The sequence below is a fragment of the Telmatherina bonti genome, assembly GCF_933228915.1.
Source record: "Telmatherina bonti genome assembly, chromosome: 17".
NCBI classification, from domain to species: domain Eukaryota; kingdom Metazoa; phylum Chordata; class Actinopteri; order Atheriniformes; family Telmatherinidae; genus Telmatherina; species Telmatherina bonti.
Window position 1 is genome coordinate 24,466,726 of NC_136615.1, and position 18,109 is coordinate 24,484,834.

The following is an 18,109-nucleotide window of genomic DNA, read 5'->3' on the forward strand; positions in this document are numbered from 1 at the left end:
TTAAGAAAGGATGAAGGTAAACACCGATACCGACTGGTTAGAAGCAACAACAAAGGTAATAAGCTATGATGCCAGGTAAGCACTGGCATTCTGTAAGGCACCCTGGCATTACTTTTATTGCAAAAATTAGTTTAAATGAAATAGTTATTATAGTTTGACTCATTGGATAAATGTTACCAAGGTGAGACTATGAACTCCTACCAAATTCTTATCCTTAACCTAAGCAAGTCAATTTGAACAAAGAATTATTGTCCCAAACTGGCCTTTAATGTCAGTAATGGTCCGATAACTTTCATCTACCCTGCCTACAACCGCTATAAGAAGACTCACAATGATGTTTGCAGTTATTTCTTCTTTAATTTGATTTTACCTTGGCTAGAAATAAAGTTGGGACATTAATAGCAAAGAATGATTTGTGTGTATCAAAGGAACACTAAGGGCTTTGATGAGACAGCATAATTTGACTCACTGGAAATGTAATCAGAAGTTGTGGTTTCTGACAATCTCTGTCACAGTTTATATTAAAGTTTCCAGCTACAGTGATTGCTAAATGATTTCATCTGTTGGACCAGATGACATGCTTCAGTCTTGACTTTCACAAAGTGTCTGTAGGTGAACTTGTGACCCTGTTGGTAGTTCACTGGTTGCCTTTCTACAGACGTCTTAGGAGAATTATAAAACAGTAGCATGCTGGAATCTCTGTGGAGATGCTCTGACCCAGTCGTCTGGCCTTCACTGTCTGCTCCAAATCAAAACAGCTCTAATGTTTGCTCATTATTACCGCTTTAAATGTCAAAAACTGAGAGTTTGGCTTGCTGTTCAATATACCCAATACCTTGATGGGTGTGCCTGTAATGAAGCAATCGATGTGATTCTCTTCATCTGTTTGTGACTCTGATCTAATCCGATCAGATCGGGTGCACATGCTGTTGTTTCACTTTTGATAGCGATAACTAACTAAAAAACTTCAATCCAGAAAATGATTAAATGTTTGTCATTTAGTGTTCAATTTGTGTTGCACAGACATCCAGACAGGAACATTTAGAGCTAAAACAGAACACAACAGTTTTGGCAACCCTGACCTCTGAGAAAAACCTGTCAAAAAAGACATTTAGATGTCAGAAAAGTTTCATTACCTGTAATTCTTTTTTTTTATTTATAAAACTTAAATGGCATTTAAAAAAAAATATAGCCACTGGGTCAAAGTTCAACATATAAAGCAGTTTTAATGAACGCGAGCACACTTTTGCACTTTAGCACCCCCTTAAAACGGCTAGCTTGGCATCCATCTTAGATCTGATCTCCTCTCTTAGCTCTCCAAAGCCAGTTCAACGTTTAATTCAACATCTCTCTAGGTCTCTGGCTTTCTTTCTATCCCTCGCCTTTTCTGATAATATCCTAGAAGACAAAGCTGTAAAATGTGGTTTCTCAGCCATATGATGCTACAGGGCAAAGATGGCTCCAGGATTTTACGTCATGGATGTCGGCATGCCAGAATGAGACAAACACACGTAGTTTTAAGGTTGAAAACATTCAAAACATCTTCAAAAAGGTTTAAAGTAAATTCTTGCTTTCACTACTGTACTTAAGACATGCATTCAAATAAAAAGCAGAATGGAAATCAGACATAGTAACTTTTTATTTCTGACGATCACAAGTTGCTCACTGATTCTACCTAAATATAAAAAAAATCTTTACTTTTACTGCAGGATATCCCACAAAAATGCAACCTTTTCTCTTTTACTCTGAAATAAATGTTTCAGTAATAAAAACCTCTCAGTATTACGTCACAAATCAGCAAGTGCAGCCATCTCCAAATGTAATAAAACGTGTCCAAACAGACCACTTGTTGCACCTTCTCCAAACATACATTTATTCTCATAAGAATCTTTTCACTGCTGAGTATGGAGTAACTTGAGATACAACAGAGGAAGCAGTGATTGCATTATAAAGTCATGTTGGAAAAGAATAAAAGATGGATTAAATTCATCACTGCAGTATTTTCACTTGGCAAGCTCCCTGCAAATGACATTTTTAAGAGTGGGAGTAGGTGATTCTTTGAAAATTGGACGGTAGAGACAGAAGTTGCATGTGATTGCTGAGATATATATTTGATGAGAGAGAGGACGAATAAAAGTATAATTCCAGCAGTATTACCTTACATGGACAAGATGTGACTAGTAAAGACAGATAACAATAATATCTAATTCTCATGCTCAGTGTTAGAATTAAAGTTAGTTTTGTGTGCATCAGATCAACTTTATAGGCAGGAGTTTGTCCTGGTTTGGCATATTAACACATATTATATTCAGGCACTTCTTGGCAGCCATCTCACACATCTTGTCTCACACCATCCAAACTGAATGATCATTTCTTACAAGCACGATTATTTTTCACAATTAATAGCAAAGCTTTGCAGCAAAAAATCTATGAAAAACTTCAATACAGCACATTACCCTTATCATCTTTATCCCTTTTATCACAATTTACTTCTTAGTTATGTTACATTTAGCTCTTTCAGTGTTGGATAATTGAATAATATGCCATTTATTGGTATTGATTCTATTACTTCAAATGGGATCAACTCCTTTGAGGCGGCAGAGAGCTGGAGGGATGCCAGAGAGTTTGGGTGTCGCACTGAAGCCAATCCATCAGATTTTTCAGCTTTTCTGAATCCCCAGGCTTAAAAAAAGATTGCACTAAATAAATAAATAAATAAGTAAATAAAAAGTGCTGAGCAGGACTAAACTGAGCCAGGCTTGTCAGTAATTCATATTGCTCGTATCATGAATTTCCTGCTGATGTTGTCCAGCTTTCAGTTTGACAGCACTGAATGCAAGTGCACACACAGGTGATAAACACAGAGCTTTAACATAATTTCGGTCTGATGATAGAAAAACAGATTTGAAAAAAAAAAAAGTACTATCTGCAATATGAGGTCTAGTAGGCGTCCATCATGGGGGTTTCCAAGGCACCTGTGTGAAATAGCTGTGTGTGATATTCAACTTTGCATAGATAACAAAAAAAAAATACATTGGTTGAGCAGCTTTCTCAGCGACAACTTCAGGCAGCCTGCAAAACGAAATGTACCTGGAGCAATTTAAATGTCTGCCGCTGTAGATAGCATCTACAGCAAGTCTAGTTGCCCCACATTAGAAAATGTCTCACCGTAGGCTGACTGAATCTGTGGCATTGCAACGTACTGTTACTGCTGTTTGATATGACAATCACATGATGGCATTTTACATTCCTGATCAGTCACTGAAGAGATGCTGCATTTCACAGCTGCGTCACAGTTGTCTGGAAAAAATAGCCAGGCTGCAAAGGGAGCTAATTGCTGGGTAATAGCTGCACAGAGTCGACCACGGGGCCGAGATTGTTCAGGACTGCAGTTATGTGGACACAGCTTGTTTGGCAGCTGGAGGGTCAGAGGCCTTGGTCTGAATTAGAACGGGGCAATTACAGTACATGAAGGTTGTTGAGTGCAGAAAAGGCATTTTGAGTGTCAGGCTGGAACAGAGTTGGAGCTAGAAGCCCAATGCACTGTTTTGAACAAGCTAAAGAAAAGAAACTTTTCATTTATTCAGTGGGCAGGAAAAGTATTTCCACACAAATAGTGTTTTCTGTGTTTAATCCAATAATTAGGTGAACAGTTTATTGTTGCATTATGCAGTCAAATAAACCACAGAGATATGATTAACTATTCTTTTGACTTACCTCAGTCATGGCAAAACTGCGCTTCCCACAGGGCACAACTTTGTACCATTTGTCATGCAGCATGTCCATGAAGCCATCTGACTTGTACTGGCTAACAAGCTCTGAGAAGTTGGAGGTGAGTGGAGAGTTCTGAGGGAGGCCAATGCCATACCCTGCCAGTGGACACATAAACAAAACAGATTCCTCAGTGATTACTGGTCTATCACAACAGAAAAAAACACATTTGACTTTGTTTTTTTTGTTTTTTTTTTTAACATCATCCTCTCACTAGAAGCTGCAGAGCAGAAACCTGGCCATGCTGACAAACATAACCATTTCTTTGTGAAGAGCATCCTTTTCTAAAACAAAGCATGCAGAGGACACTGCAAGTGCGTCTCCGGATGTCCAAGCATGCCAGAAAAAAGGTAACAAATTCTGCAATAGCCAATTACAGAAGTACCTTGACTGTACTGATTGATTTGCATTGTATCCTGAAGGCTTAAAGGTGCATTAAGTAATTACCAACAGCAGAGGAATCTGGGGCTGAGGTGGTTTGTAATGGAAGCAACTGCCATGGGAACATTTTCACAGTGGGAGGAAGAGGCTTGCTAAATGGACCAGAGATTAACAGTAGACTGTTGAGAATGTAAGCTTTTGAAAGCCAGATTAACCACTGTGCAAATGTTGAGTGATTGATATTGTTAAATTTAGGGCTGTTCTGAAGCACTTTTGATCAGCTAGTCTGCACTCATGCATAGAGGCCTCCTACAATCAAATCATAATTGAGAGACAATACATACACTGGATGTGAAAACCCCTGGGACCTGAGTAGTCATGAATTCAATCTAAGATGTCCTTAATCAATACATTAAGTGGTTGGAGAGTATATCTGAAGAGATGTAACACTGAGTAGTAAAAAAGAGTGTATATGAGAGTTTTAATCGTTCACTGAAAAAAAATGAAATGGTCATTTCTCTGCATTTGATCCCATGTGGAGCAGCGCTGCAAAAAAAAAAAAAAAAAAAAAGTTGGACTTGTAAGAAAAGTTCAGGGCTTTGATGGTTGTTAACTGAGGCCAAACTTGAGAAATATTTTTAATGCCAATATTCCAATCTAAGAATTTTTTTCTGTCAACATAACATCTGTGTATTTTGTGTCTAGCCTGTTGTTTAGAGTCGTCTGAGCCTACACACACCACTGTTGTTGCATTAGAGAAGAAATTTACTAACTTCAGCTTGCATTTTAGACCCCATTCCAACCAGATTGTTCAAGGAAATATGTTTCTTAGTCAATACATCTGAACTGGACCTGATCAGTTTATCTCTATTAACAGGATATGTACCTCAATATTTTAAGACAGCTGTAATCAAACCTCTACTTAAAAAAACACGACTCTTGATCCGGGAGTTTTAGCTAATTATAGACCGATATCCAATCTCCCCTTCATGTCTAAAATTCTTGAGAAAACAGTTTCAACTCAACTATGTGCCTATCTGAGCAGAAACAATCTGTTGAAGAGTTTCAGTCAAGATTTAGAGATCATCGCCCACAGACACCACTACTGAAAGTCAGTAATAATTGACTTCTGTCTTTACTTGTCCTTTTAGATCTCAGTGCTGCATTCAACACTACTGATCACAATATTCTGCTACAGAAGCTGGGACACGTTTTTGGGATTAAAGGGACTGCATTAGGCTGGTTACAGTCATATTCATCTGATGGATTTCAATTTGTTCATATAAATGATGAGTCTTCCTCACACACAAGAGTAAGTCTTGGAGTTCCTCAGGGTTCTGTACTTGGACCAATATTTTTAACATTATACATGCTTCCTTTTGGTAATATCATCAGGGAAGCATGGTATAAACTTTTATTGCTATATGGATGACACACAGATCTACCTTTCCATGAAGCCAGATGATAACAATCAGTTTCTTAGACTACAAAGATGTCTTACAGACATCAAGACCTGGATGAGTCTGAGTTTTGTCCTTTTAAACTCAGACAAGACAGAGGTTGTTATCTTCGGGCCTGAAAAACTTAGGAAAAAATTATCCAGTAAGGTAATTAATCTGGATGGCATTAATCTGGCCTCCAGTACCACTGTGAGAAATCTTGGATTCATTGTTGACCAAGACTTGTCTTTTAGCTCACATTTAAAACAGGTTTCTAGAACCGCCTTCTTCCACCTGCATAATATTGCAAAAGTTAGGGGCATCTTGTCTCAGAAAGATGCAGAAAAATTAGTCCATGCCTTTATTACTTCCAGACTGAATTACTGCAATTCCTTACTCATGGGTTGTCCCAAATATGCCCTGAAAAGTCTCAGCTGATCCAATAATGCTGCAGCGAGGGTTCTGATGAGGACTAGCAGGAGAGATCATATTTCACCAGTTTTAGCCTCTCTATACTGGCTCCCTGTTTAAAATGTTTTAGTTTAAAATTCTTCTCCTCACATATTGTACCTAAACGATCTCATAGTTCCATATATTCCAAAAAGAGCACTTCGCTCTCAGACTGCGGGTTAACTTGTAGTTCCCAGAGTCTCTAAGAGTACGATGGGAGAAAGAGCCTTTAGCCATCAGGCTCCTCTCTTATGGAACCAGCTCCCACCGTGGGTTCAGGAGGCAGACTCCCTCCACACCTTTAAGATCAAGCTGAAAACCTTCCTTTTTAACAACTCTTACAGTTCGGAGACGAGCATCTTTGGAGTTGGAATCTGCATGTACAAGGCCCAACTGTCCAAGTTATGCTCATAAAGTTAGGGGTAGTCTAGTCATCCATTACTTATGCAGCTATGGGGATGTCACCTGATGCACTTAGTAGTACCTCGCTCCTCTTCCTTCATACAAAAAATATGTCAGTATTGCCATCTTTAATATATTTCTCCTTTTTCCGCAGGTCTTCCTGAATAAAAATTGCAGTACATGTTGATCTGTCTTTCCTGTCCTCTCCAGCCCAAACAGTCGAGGCAGATGACTGCCCTCCCTGAGCCGGGTTCTGCCGGAGGTTTTTTTCTTCCTGTTAAAAGAGAGTTTTCCTTCCCATTGTTGCTTTATGCATGGTCTGGATTGGGGATTGGATCAAAATCAAGATTTGATGCAATCAGTTGGCTTCTTTTAGGCTATTTATGAATTGGTTTGAATTGATGTGTCTGTGAAGTGCCCTGAGAAAACATTGTTGTGAAGTGGCGCTATCCAAATAAAGTTGAAATAAACTGAAAATTGAATTAACAGTGGTAAACAGAATTACACATTAATCTCTTCATTTAATATTCTAGGACCTATCTAATTGTTGTGACATCAATAATCAACATTTTCAACCTTATCATAATCAGGTAACTGATTATTATGTAGTGTGATCTTGACAAAAAAAATTAAAAAGCTAATTTCTTAGGATTGCAAGAAAAATACTTAAATATCATACAAAAACAACAATCACCTCAGGATTTCAAATTAACAGTAAAACAAATCATTACAGGTGAGGCCGTCTTCTGTTTTTGTTTATGACACGTACTTTGTGACAGTCTTATTAAATTTAAAAACATATACAGATCAACAACCAATCATTAACTTGACCCTAACAGAAGAAGCACTGGCAAACAAATGAAAATCATTGGAAAAACTCTATTAGATGCCAATAAACTAAAAAATGTAAATTTCTCACATGCACTTACTGAACATGTCAAAGAGCTGACCAACCCTCCGGCAGCTTCCATAGACTCATAACAGTGACATATTTTCAGATTCTCTTATTTTCTATGTACAGTTAATTGGCAGGTCATTTATCACATTCTGAAGATCCATGTATTACCTTCTATTGCAAAGGGTTTCCCAACTGTAAGTGTTTTACAGTCTGCATCTATAGAGACCTCATAATCCAGCAGAGCTTTGTCCATGATGAATGCATCCAGTTTTTGGGGATCGGCTCTGTAATTATACAGCAAGAAGATTCACCGTGAGTGAACTGCAGCTAAGTCACTATTTACATCATGAGCAAAACTTTTGCAGGAGCAACATAAAAAAAAGGTGTGTTCAACTGTTCAGCTTGGAAGTCATCTGCACTGTTCTATAAATGCAAGTATTAGCAGCACAACTCAGGCGAAACGATACTCACTGTATCTGGTGATGCTGGGATTTCACACTGGGTTTGAATGATTTGCAGATATATCTGCACTGCAGCAGATACCTTTAAATATTTTTATAATCCAGCATTTGTGACATTTTTTCAGAAAGTGACAGGACAAAGTTACAGACAGTGTTGGTTTTTTTTTTCAGTCTTTCACATTTAATGTCTGAAAACAGCATTTGCTGCTTCAAAGGACAGTAAATTAGAGAAGGTTTAGTCTATGTTCACTTTTAAACTTTTAATGTGAATGTGAACATTTTAGCCTGATATGTTGAATATATATATATATATATATATATATATATATATATATATATATATATATATATATATATATATATATATATATATATACATATATATATATATTGCTCTCATGTGGCTCTCTTCACCTTACTGTTCATAATGGACTTGGATGATGAGAGAAGTTTGCTTTCATTCAGTTTGTCTTGGTCTTAGTTTGTAAACTGTCTTTGCTTCTATTTCTTTTCATGAACGCTGATTAAATAAAAAAAAAAAATGTTTGAATTGTCCTTCACAGAGAATCAAAGCTCCAATAAATGATAGAGCACCAACACCGACTGTAGACAACAATGAGCAATTGAAAAAGTGAAATTCAAATCAATGAATAAGGCATGGAAAGCAAGTTGTTTTTCTTTTGGATGTTTTGCAAAGCTATTTAAAATGCAGCTTACCACACTTACTGAAAGTGGGATGTAAATGATTCAACAATTTTCTCCCAACCTTTTGCCTTGCCTGAATCGTACATTTTCTCCCAGGCTGGCCTTGTCTGTTTTTTTCAGTGCCTTTGCTGGCCACCTGCCAGGATAATCATTGCCTGTCTACAAGTTCTGCCAGTTTATTTGTATTCCTCACAAACCAGTTATACAGAGGTGCGATATTAAGTTGCATCGCTCTCAGTGACGCATTTACAAATGAGCTCGAAGATGCCCTCAATGAAAGCTACAGCCTACAAATGCTATAGAGACTTTTCTAAGCTTTACTTTTTTCCACTATTTTCTTTTATCAAGGACAGTGTTTGAAAATGCTAAAACCCAGCTCTGTCCTTTGAAGAATGACTGGCTGTTCATTATTACAAGTTGAAACAGGATGCTGCTCATAACCTTGGTTTTGAATGTATTTTATGACCACAGCATGGGTTCATATCAAGCTGCTCCGGCAACCCAGTATGAAAACAAAACTTATAAACCAAAACACATATTCCGAGGCAAAGCTGGATTTTCTCTTCCTCAGGTAACTTAAGGTTTAACTCGGGGTTTTCCTTACTAGAATGCCTTTTCACACCTTAACAGGATAAACCACCATGGTAACTCAACCAGAATGGCGAGATTATGTTCTGGGTAAACGATCAAAGGCTTTAAAAACTTTCTGAACTTTCTGAAACAAAACCTTGTTTTGAGCCAAATCACAAGTTTTATCAGTGTTTCTTCAGCACTCCTGACCAACTAACTTCTTCACATCATCACAATTGCTGGCTTTATGGCTTTTTATATCTCCTAAGATGTTAATGGAGTGTACAGACAGGTAGTATCACCCGCACAGGCAAATGGCCATATGGCGCCTTGTGACTGCTGCATTAGGATCAACAACACGGTAAGAGGCCATTAGAGGTTTACCCAGATAAAGACAAGTTTACACTCACTTCTTAAATATGATTCTTCATATGATTCTTGCCACACCTGTTACCCCTTTGGGCCTGCCTTAACAAGGTGCTAGTGATAGTTTTTCAGTTTGCACAGTCATGGGGTTTGTGGGCAATGGGAGGTTTAGTGAACCTGAGCAACACCAAGAACCCCACATCCACAACATTATGGTCATTGATGTGTGACTGTAAAGACAAAAAGGACTTCTTAATGTGCCAGTATATGCATTCAGAAATCCAGAAAAGTTGAGGACGATTTTAAATTTGAAACATGCATGGACCTTCAATTCATTTTGTGTGTTCCGTTGTTCATGATATATTGGCTAATATGATTTGAAGGTTTTTTTTAGTTTTCATTTTTTTCAGATTTAAATAAAGTTACAACTTTTCTGGAATTCAGTTTATATTAAGAGGCACCAAAGTTTGAATGGATTTGAGAAAGAGGAAATACATTGTTCCTATAAAATTAAGAATGAACCAACATACACAACAGCAAGACTTTCCTCCAAGTGGAATTCAGCCATTGATACATGTCTGCCTCATATAGTATCTGTCAAGTTTACCATCTTTGCTCAGCTGTTGCTTACTGGACAAGCATAATATATTCTACATTATAGCTTGTAAACAGTATGATGACTATTGGTTTTATCCCAGAAGCTAATAAATCTTATTTTTTTTCTATTTAGTGATAGTTTAGCAATACTGTCTCTGTGTTTTCATGATACCTTATGATAAATGTAGGCTAGAAATTGGCTTTTGAACAGATGTTATACATGTTGATGGACATAGCTTAAACTTTTCCTTTCTACACCTCACCTTTTAAAAAATATAAAACACATTGGTCCATAATAAATCTGATCAGAAATGACTTTCTAACCGATTTTATAACAAATGTCGCTGCAATTCCAGGTTCTAGTAGGAATTCTGCAAAGTAACCAAATTACAAAGGATGAGCTACTTTTAAAGAATAAGACTAACTATGAATGCAACATGTTGGCATTGCCAAAGTTTTGTTGTGTATGTTTAGAAAAGAGACATTGAGGAGCTGCAGTGTATTGCATGTCTTCAAAACAGTTCTGCTTTAGCATAAGGCTAACTGACTGCTATGGTTAATATCAAGTCATTTTCAGGTTTAACTGGCATATGAACAGAAACTGAATAAAAAGACAGACAAAGCTGGAATGATGTCAAATGTTTTCCTGACAACCCACATTCTGATTTCTCAAGTTTTGCATTTCAATGCCGTCATGGTTGTTAGAGAGAAGCTCTGCCAGATTTGGACAAGAGATTGGAGCTTGAGTAATACTAGAAAGTTAATTGTACAAAATATATTTTTTGATGATTCATTAAATATAGATCAGATAGTGAAACCATAATGGCTCGTGGTACTAAGAAGTTGGCAATTTTTTAAAATGAAAATTTTACACTTAGAGATGTATATAAGGCAGGGTGGCCATCAGTCATATTGCACTTTGAGGTATTTTTGCACTCACTTCACTTCCAACAGCAGGTGTTTTTTTTAGCCTTTTTTTTTTTTTTTTTTTTTTTACAATCTGAATAAAAATCCCTGCTCCCTGGTGGAGTAAACCTCAACACACTGCAACACACTTGCTTGCTGTCTTGTTACTAAGTTGTGATTTTCAAAAGATGACATTCATCCTTCAACCTTCTAATCAGTATTTAGTAAGCCAAGTCAGGGAATAAAATAAATAAATAAATAATAGAATAAAATCTTGTTTCATCCTTTGAAATTGTGTCCTTGCCTTGGCCTGCATTCCAGCTGCCTTTTCACACTTTATTCTGCTATGCTCCACAGGGATGCCAGTTGAATGTTGAAGCGGCTTAGGATGACAGCAGTGGCAGGGTAAAGAGGAGGCTGGGATCTGAATGTGAACAGGAAAGCTTGTGGTGGGGAGTGACAGCAGCAGAAAATGATTTTTTTCTTCATTTTTTTTAAATGTTGACTTTCCTAAGACACAAATGTGATTTCTTTTTATTTTATATATTTATTTATTTATTTTTTCTTATCAGTTTCTTGAATGATGACAGAGAGATAACTCATCCAGTTAAATCTCATTTAGGATGACGGAAATATCTGCGTCCCTAAACCTGCTGCTACAAGGTTTCTTAACTTTCTGTGTTTTCAGAGGACGTATAGCTTGAATGTATCTTATTGCCTTACTTAAGATTATGTATGCCATCTGGTGTTGCTGGGACATTGTATCGCCTCATGTACTCGTGCATCTCAGGGAAACTCTTCTTGACGTAGTCCTCTGCGCTGCTCTCTCTCACTGTAGCAAAGCGGAATCCCTGAGAGGGATGGTGCAACTGCAGAAAAAAGGATAAACAAGATTTTACAGTGAGAATAACTTAAAATGATGGATATTTCAAATTGCAGTTCTTTGTTTCCTATTTTCTTCGGTTCTTGATAATCATTATGATTCTTTTTTTAAATCTTTGTTTTGGTTTTTTGTCTTTGTCTTGTAGATGCTGACCCTCAGGATTACTGCATTCTTGTAGCTCGGTGATTTAGCAAAACAATAGCTATCATACTCCAATTACCCTTGCACTCTTGAAATAAGGAATTTGCTGAGATGCACTTCAGAAATAAAAGTAGTGCAGTAGAAGAAAAAAAGTGTATTTTTCACATTTTACTGCAGAAGATCCACTTATCTTACTACATGGGCAAATTTTTCAGACTTAACTCCAGTTATTTGTTGTGTCTTTCTGCCTTTAGTACCTTTGGATCATGTATCCCTGACAGCTGCTCATAGGTTTTCTCCCCGACCATGACAGCAGCCAAGTTAGCAGTATACGTAGACAGACAGAACAAACAGAAGATGGCCCAAAGGTTCATCAGCAGACGGCCAGTCCAGCACTTTGGGGGCTTAATGGCCACCGTTCTCCCAAAAAGAATAGCATAGCAGACATTAAGAGCGGAGGAGAAAGAGAATACTCTGTCCCGGTTACGTCCACGTGGCGTCATTCCAAATGGGCTGTGCCACTCATACAGGGTGAGAAACACAGCAGTGACGTGGAGGGAAACAAAGATGCCGAGCCACATGGACCAGTGGAGAGGCCACATGAAGGCTCCGATGGGTGCGGCTGTGTCACGAGTACGCACCTGTGGGGATGTAGGCACAAGATTAGAAAATGTTTAAAACCAATGGGAGAAAAAAGGAATTATCCTGGGAAAAGCCCAAAATGTAAAAAAAAAAAAACAAATAAAAAACTTCATGTGTACTTAGGGAAGCAAATAAATAGGAGCCTTCCATGGGAAAAGTACATCAGTGATTATTATGGTTATGCTAACAAGTTATTTGATCATTACTGCTGGAGTAACTTCTCATTCCTTTCACCCTAATAAAAGAGTCAATTTGCTGGTCTTTATGATGCAAACAAACAACCAGAGACTTTCGAGATTTACTGAAATTTGAACGGGAACTGTCTGACGCACTAATTAATCCTAGAAAGTCAACTGTGAATCCTCATCTTTGAGGGGGAAATGTGGTTGGAGGGAAATGAATAATAACTGTGATCAGTGATCAATGTTAGGTGAGGTTACATAACAGGAAATCAACAGAAGTACAGCAATGTTTACCAGTCCAAGTAGGAGGACTGGGACTCTGTAGACTGAAGAAAACCACTAATTGATAAGACAGATAAAAAAAAATAAAAAAACAAAATAAAACAAATAAACAATACAGCAGCAGCAGTTTGTGTCCACAAAGTCAGCTGACTATCTGAATAAACTAGATACATGAGTTTGACTTGGGCTTTTTCCTGTATGATAGTGGTGGAATTTATGTAAGTCAAATTGTGATATTTGCTTCTGAGAGCAATTTTTGCACGCCATCGCCGTGTCAAGACTCAAGGGATCTCAAACTTCGGTCATCAAGGGCCAGAGGATGGTATCTTTTAGATGTTTCCCTGCTTCAACACACCTTGCTCAAAGTAAGGACTCATTGGGATGGCCGTGGGTCAAGCTGTGCAAAACCTGGAAAGCTGGCAGGTGTCTGTTCTGTACTACCAGTCAAAGGTTTGGATGCACTTTCCCATTGGTTTTAATGTCAAAGTGTATCCAAAACTTTTGACTGGTTGTGTATACTGACCAGTCTGTCACTGTGTCCTTGGGGGAATTATTTCACCTTCCACACCTCCAGTGTCAGCTACACATGTAGCTTACTGTCACAAAGTATGAATGTGGTATTAATGAATAATAGATACACTGTAAAGTACTTTGGATGCCTTGAAAAGCACTATGGAAATGTAATCCGTACTTTACAGACATTGACAACAAGCTGTTAGATATGTTTGATTTCGATCAGGTTCATTAGATCAGGTAACTTACTTTTACAACAGGCAATACATAGGCCCTCAAGGAGTAGAGTTTGAGAACTCTACTTTATGGATTTTGTTATAGCACTGAACAAAAGTGCATGCAATGGTCCACAGTGGTCATCTGCACAAGAAATTATGCTTCAGTAAGTAAGAACTATACTAGAAACCAATGATTATTTACTTTGGGTTTAGTGGTGTATTTAACAATAAGAGGAAGCAAGAAAATTTGGGGAAAATAAGATGGATTAAATGCACCTTATATACTCTACATCTGGGGTCTCCAACTCTGGTCCTCATGAGCTACCATCCATCAGGTTTTAGTGTTTCTCTGGTACAACCCACTTGATTCAAATGGAAAGGTTCTCCAGCTACTTGTCATCTCCTGCACCTGCATCTTAATGAGCCATTGATTTGGATCAGGTGTGTCACAGCGGGGAAACACCAAAACCTACAGGATAGTAGCACACAGGGATCAGAGTTGGAGACTCCTGCCCTACATATCCTCTGGAACAGCCTTCCACACAATATTCACACTGCAGACTTATTGCAGTCTCTATGACCTTTCTAGTCAGTCTATTGTACTTGTTTTGCTCTATGTTTTATTCTTTTTTATATCAGTTTGTAAAGCACTTTGGCCAGCCTTGCTGTGTGAAATATGCTTTGGAAATAAATTTAACATTGACTGACATTGACTTATACTACAATCAGTAGCTCTTTTTTACACAGTGAACATACAAACTCACTAATGTACAGATGACTTCATAAAGAAAGAAAATGTCCCCGTTACCTAGTGCTTTAAAGTTAGCGACAGTTGTTTTTAGAGGTTGTACAGTGAAATTGGAATTGAAAGAGAAAGAAACAAAAACAAAGATACGTATTACAAAAGACATTTGCTGTAAATAAAGCAGAACATCTACCTTTGCAGTGGCAATCTATGAGGAACAGAGGAGAGAGTGATTACCAGCATCACTATGTCTGTCAGCTGGTGAGACAAGCTATCGTAATTGTAGTAATAGGGTCACCCCACAAAGCTGTACATTCACCAGTTCAGCTTCTCACAGGGAATTGCAAGAATCCAATAATGTAGGACCTGCAGTAATAAAAGACTGCCATATTGATAGTGACCACCAGCATACCAAATGGAGAGTTGAGGTGAGGTCAATGACACAGCAAAGAGAGATCGGGCCAAAGAGTGACAGAAATGAGAAGCAATAAGTGGAAGGGGAAAAAGAAATGAATATAATAAGTAGAATAGAAGACGCCAGAGAGGCAGTACTGACCAGAATTCCCAGGCTGGTAGAGAAGAAGGGTGAGGTGAAGTCAATCACTTGGCTCCTGGCTGAATTAATGCTAAAAGATGTCACTGCCAGGTGGGCTGCACCACTTAGCAAATCACCCACCAGTCCTGTCCAGCGGCCATTTTTGAACCCGCCATACTTTCCATCGCCAACAATGTAAAGGTCAAAAGTAAAGCCCAAGTCCTCTGCCAGCTTTTCCAACAGATCAATGCAGTAACCATAGCAACATTTCTTTAAGTCTGTGGGAACAGATCCATTAGGTCCTCCAAGGTTCTGGAAAAGTCCTTCCAGAACTGAAGATTCATTGGTGAGTGGATCCAAACACAGCTGCCCAGCAGGACACAACCCATCTCCATCCACTTCACGGGTAAATACAAATGGGTGCTCCACCAGCGTCACCACTCGCATGTGCAATCTTGTGGATCGACGCCAGTCTCCTCCGCCTCCGGACCTTGGATGATTTGGCCAGGCCCCCTGGTCCATCAGAACTCTCCCTCTGCGCCAGCGTCCCAAGCGAGTCCAGGTAGGCTGGCCTAAGGGGTCCAGCTGGAGGGACCAGATGAAATGATGAGCCTCTGAGATGATGTTCTGACTCTGACTTCCCTTGGCTATAAAACCGCTCTGGCCTTCAAATGAAGTGTTGGCCAGAAATCTGAAGGGAAGGAGGAAGAAGGAAAAAAAAGAATTATCAGAAGGAAAAGGGGGAGGGAGGGGCAGTGATACAGAAGTGATGAGAAGCAAAGAGGACAGGAAAGTTACAATAAAAAACAGTGCATTTAGTCATTCCAAAGGACACACTTTAATACATGGTTAACAAACTGATTAAATCACCAACACACAGTTTGTATGCGTCATGCTTTAGAGTCCAGCATGACATATATGATACATGGAGTTTCTAAGACATTTGGCAACACTTTATCAGTATTCAGTACAATGAACTGCAGCAATATAAAATCTGTTTCTATTGCTCTGCTAATGAAACAATATCATTAGATGTCAATTAGCCAATAATAACTAATTATTGTCATGCTGTCAGAAAAAAAAAAAAGATATTGTCAAGAATTTACCAAGATTAAAAACAGTCTTTGGATAAACACGCACAAAAATGAATGGAATAAGATAACAAATATGTTTTATCTTGGTTTAATAAAACTGTAACTGCATAATGCCTTTTTATCTGTAAAAAAGAGTACTAATAGTGTATTATTAGCAAGTTTCTTAACATTCATTCATTTAAAGCAGAGATTCTTTTTTGTTTTAACTCTTTGAAGCCCAATCTAACTGAAGATAAAAGTTTTCTTTTTTTTCAATCTGAAGTCTGAAGAAGCGTAGAGCTGTCAACCTAATAAAAAAAAAAGTTTGGTCCTTATTATGTTATAACGTGATAGTTTTATTGTAAAAACTTGAACATATCACATTATAACGTGCTATGTTTATTGTAAAATTGTAAAACATATCACATTTTAACGTGATAAGTATCACGTTTTAACGTATCATGTTTTAACGTGATAAGTTTTATTGTAAAAACGTATAACCACTTAAAAGCTGCAGGGATCACATCTCGGCTGGCCTGGGAACGCCTTGGGATCTCCCCCGCAGAGTTGGAAAATGTGGCTGGGGAGAGTTAAGTCTGGGCTTCCCTGCGACCCGACTCGACCCTGGTCAAGCGGTAGAAGATGGATGGATGGCACTTGAATGCAGCTAAGATGATGTAGTTTGTAGTCATAGCGATTCTTGTGCCGCTCAAGTTTCAATCAAAAATGATGCCGCGTCATGGGGATTGGACCAGGTCTCATACTTCCTTCTGTACAGACTTGTCTCGTCTCGTCTCGTCTCTTCTTCGTGCCGCTTATCCGGGGTCGGGTCGCGGGGGCAGCAGCCTAAGCAGGGAAGCCCAGACTTCCCTCTCCCCAGCCACATTTGCCAACTCTGCGGGGGGGATCCCGAGGCGTTCCCAGGCCAGCCGAGAGATATAATCCCTCCAGCGTGGTCTCCTCCCAGAGGGACGTGCCTGGAACACCTCACCAGGGAGGCGTCCAGGAGGCATCCTAACCAGATGCCCGAGCCACCTCAACTGGCTCCTCTCGATGCGGAGGACCAGCGGCTCTACTCTGAGCCCCTCCCGGATGACCGAGCTCCTCACCCTATCTCGAAGGGAGAGACCAGCCACCCTGCGGGGGAAACTCATTTCAGCCACCTGTATAAGAGATCTCGTTCTTTCGGTCACGACCCACAGCTCATGACCATAGGTGAGGGTAGGAACGTAGATCGACTGGTAAATCGAGAGCTTCGCCTTCTGGCTCAGCTCCTTCTTCACCACGACAGACCGGCGCAGTCCACATTACTGCAGACGCCGCACCGATCCGTCTGTCGATCTCACACTCCATCCTTCCCTCACTCGTGAACAAGACCCCGAGATATTTAAACTCCTCCACTTGAGGCAGGACCTGACTCCCGACCCGGAGAGGGCAAACAACCCTATTCCAGCTGAGGACCATGGTCTCAGATTTGGAGGTGCTGATTCCCATCCCAGCCGCTTCACACTCGGCAGCGAATCGCTCAAGTGAGAGCTGGAGATCACAACCAGATGAAGCCAACAGGACCACGTCATCTGCAAAAAGCAGGGACCCAATCCTGAGGCTACCAAGCCAGATCCCCTCAACACCTCGGCTGCACCTAGAAATTCTGTCCCTATAAGTTATGAACAGAAACAGTGATAAAGGGCAGCCTTGGCGGAGTCCAACTCTCACCGGAAACAAATCCGACTTACTACCGGTACTGTGAGTACCCCACACAGGAGCCCCCGGGGTACACTGTCGAACGCCTTCCCCAGGTCCACAAAGCACATGAAGACTGGTTGGGCAAACTCCCATGCACCCTCCAGGACCCCAAAGAGGACCAGGACGACCAGGACCAGGACAAAAACCGCACTGCTCCTCCTCAATCTGAGATTCGACTACCTGGCGGACCCTCCTCTTCAGGA

The 18,109-nt window shown here is 39.4% G+C and overlaps 1 protein-coding gene across 1 annotated transcript in view; it reads right to left on the reverse strand.

Annotated features, from left to right (window-relative positions):
- Positions 1–18,109, reverse strand: part of grin3a (glutamate receptor, ionotropic, N-methyl-D-aspartate 3A) — a gene marked incomplete at both ends in the record, with an annotated part of 57,450 nt that overhangs the window by 10,947 nt on the left and 28,394 nt on the right. Inside the window, 5 exons of the mRNA XM_079257148.1 lie at positions 3,718–3,869; positions 7,510–7,625; positions 11,670–11,815; positions 12,228–12,611; positions 15,109–15,778. Coding sequence (XP_079113274.1) covers positions 3,718–3,869; positions 7,510–7,625; positions 11,670–11,815; positions 12,228–12,611; positions 15,109–15,778 — 1,468 coding nt within the window. The remainder of the gene's footprint in view (positions 1–3,717; positions 3,870–7,509; positions 7,626–11,669; positions 11,816–12,227; positions 12,612–15,108; positions 15,779–18,109) is intronic.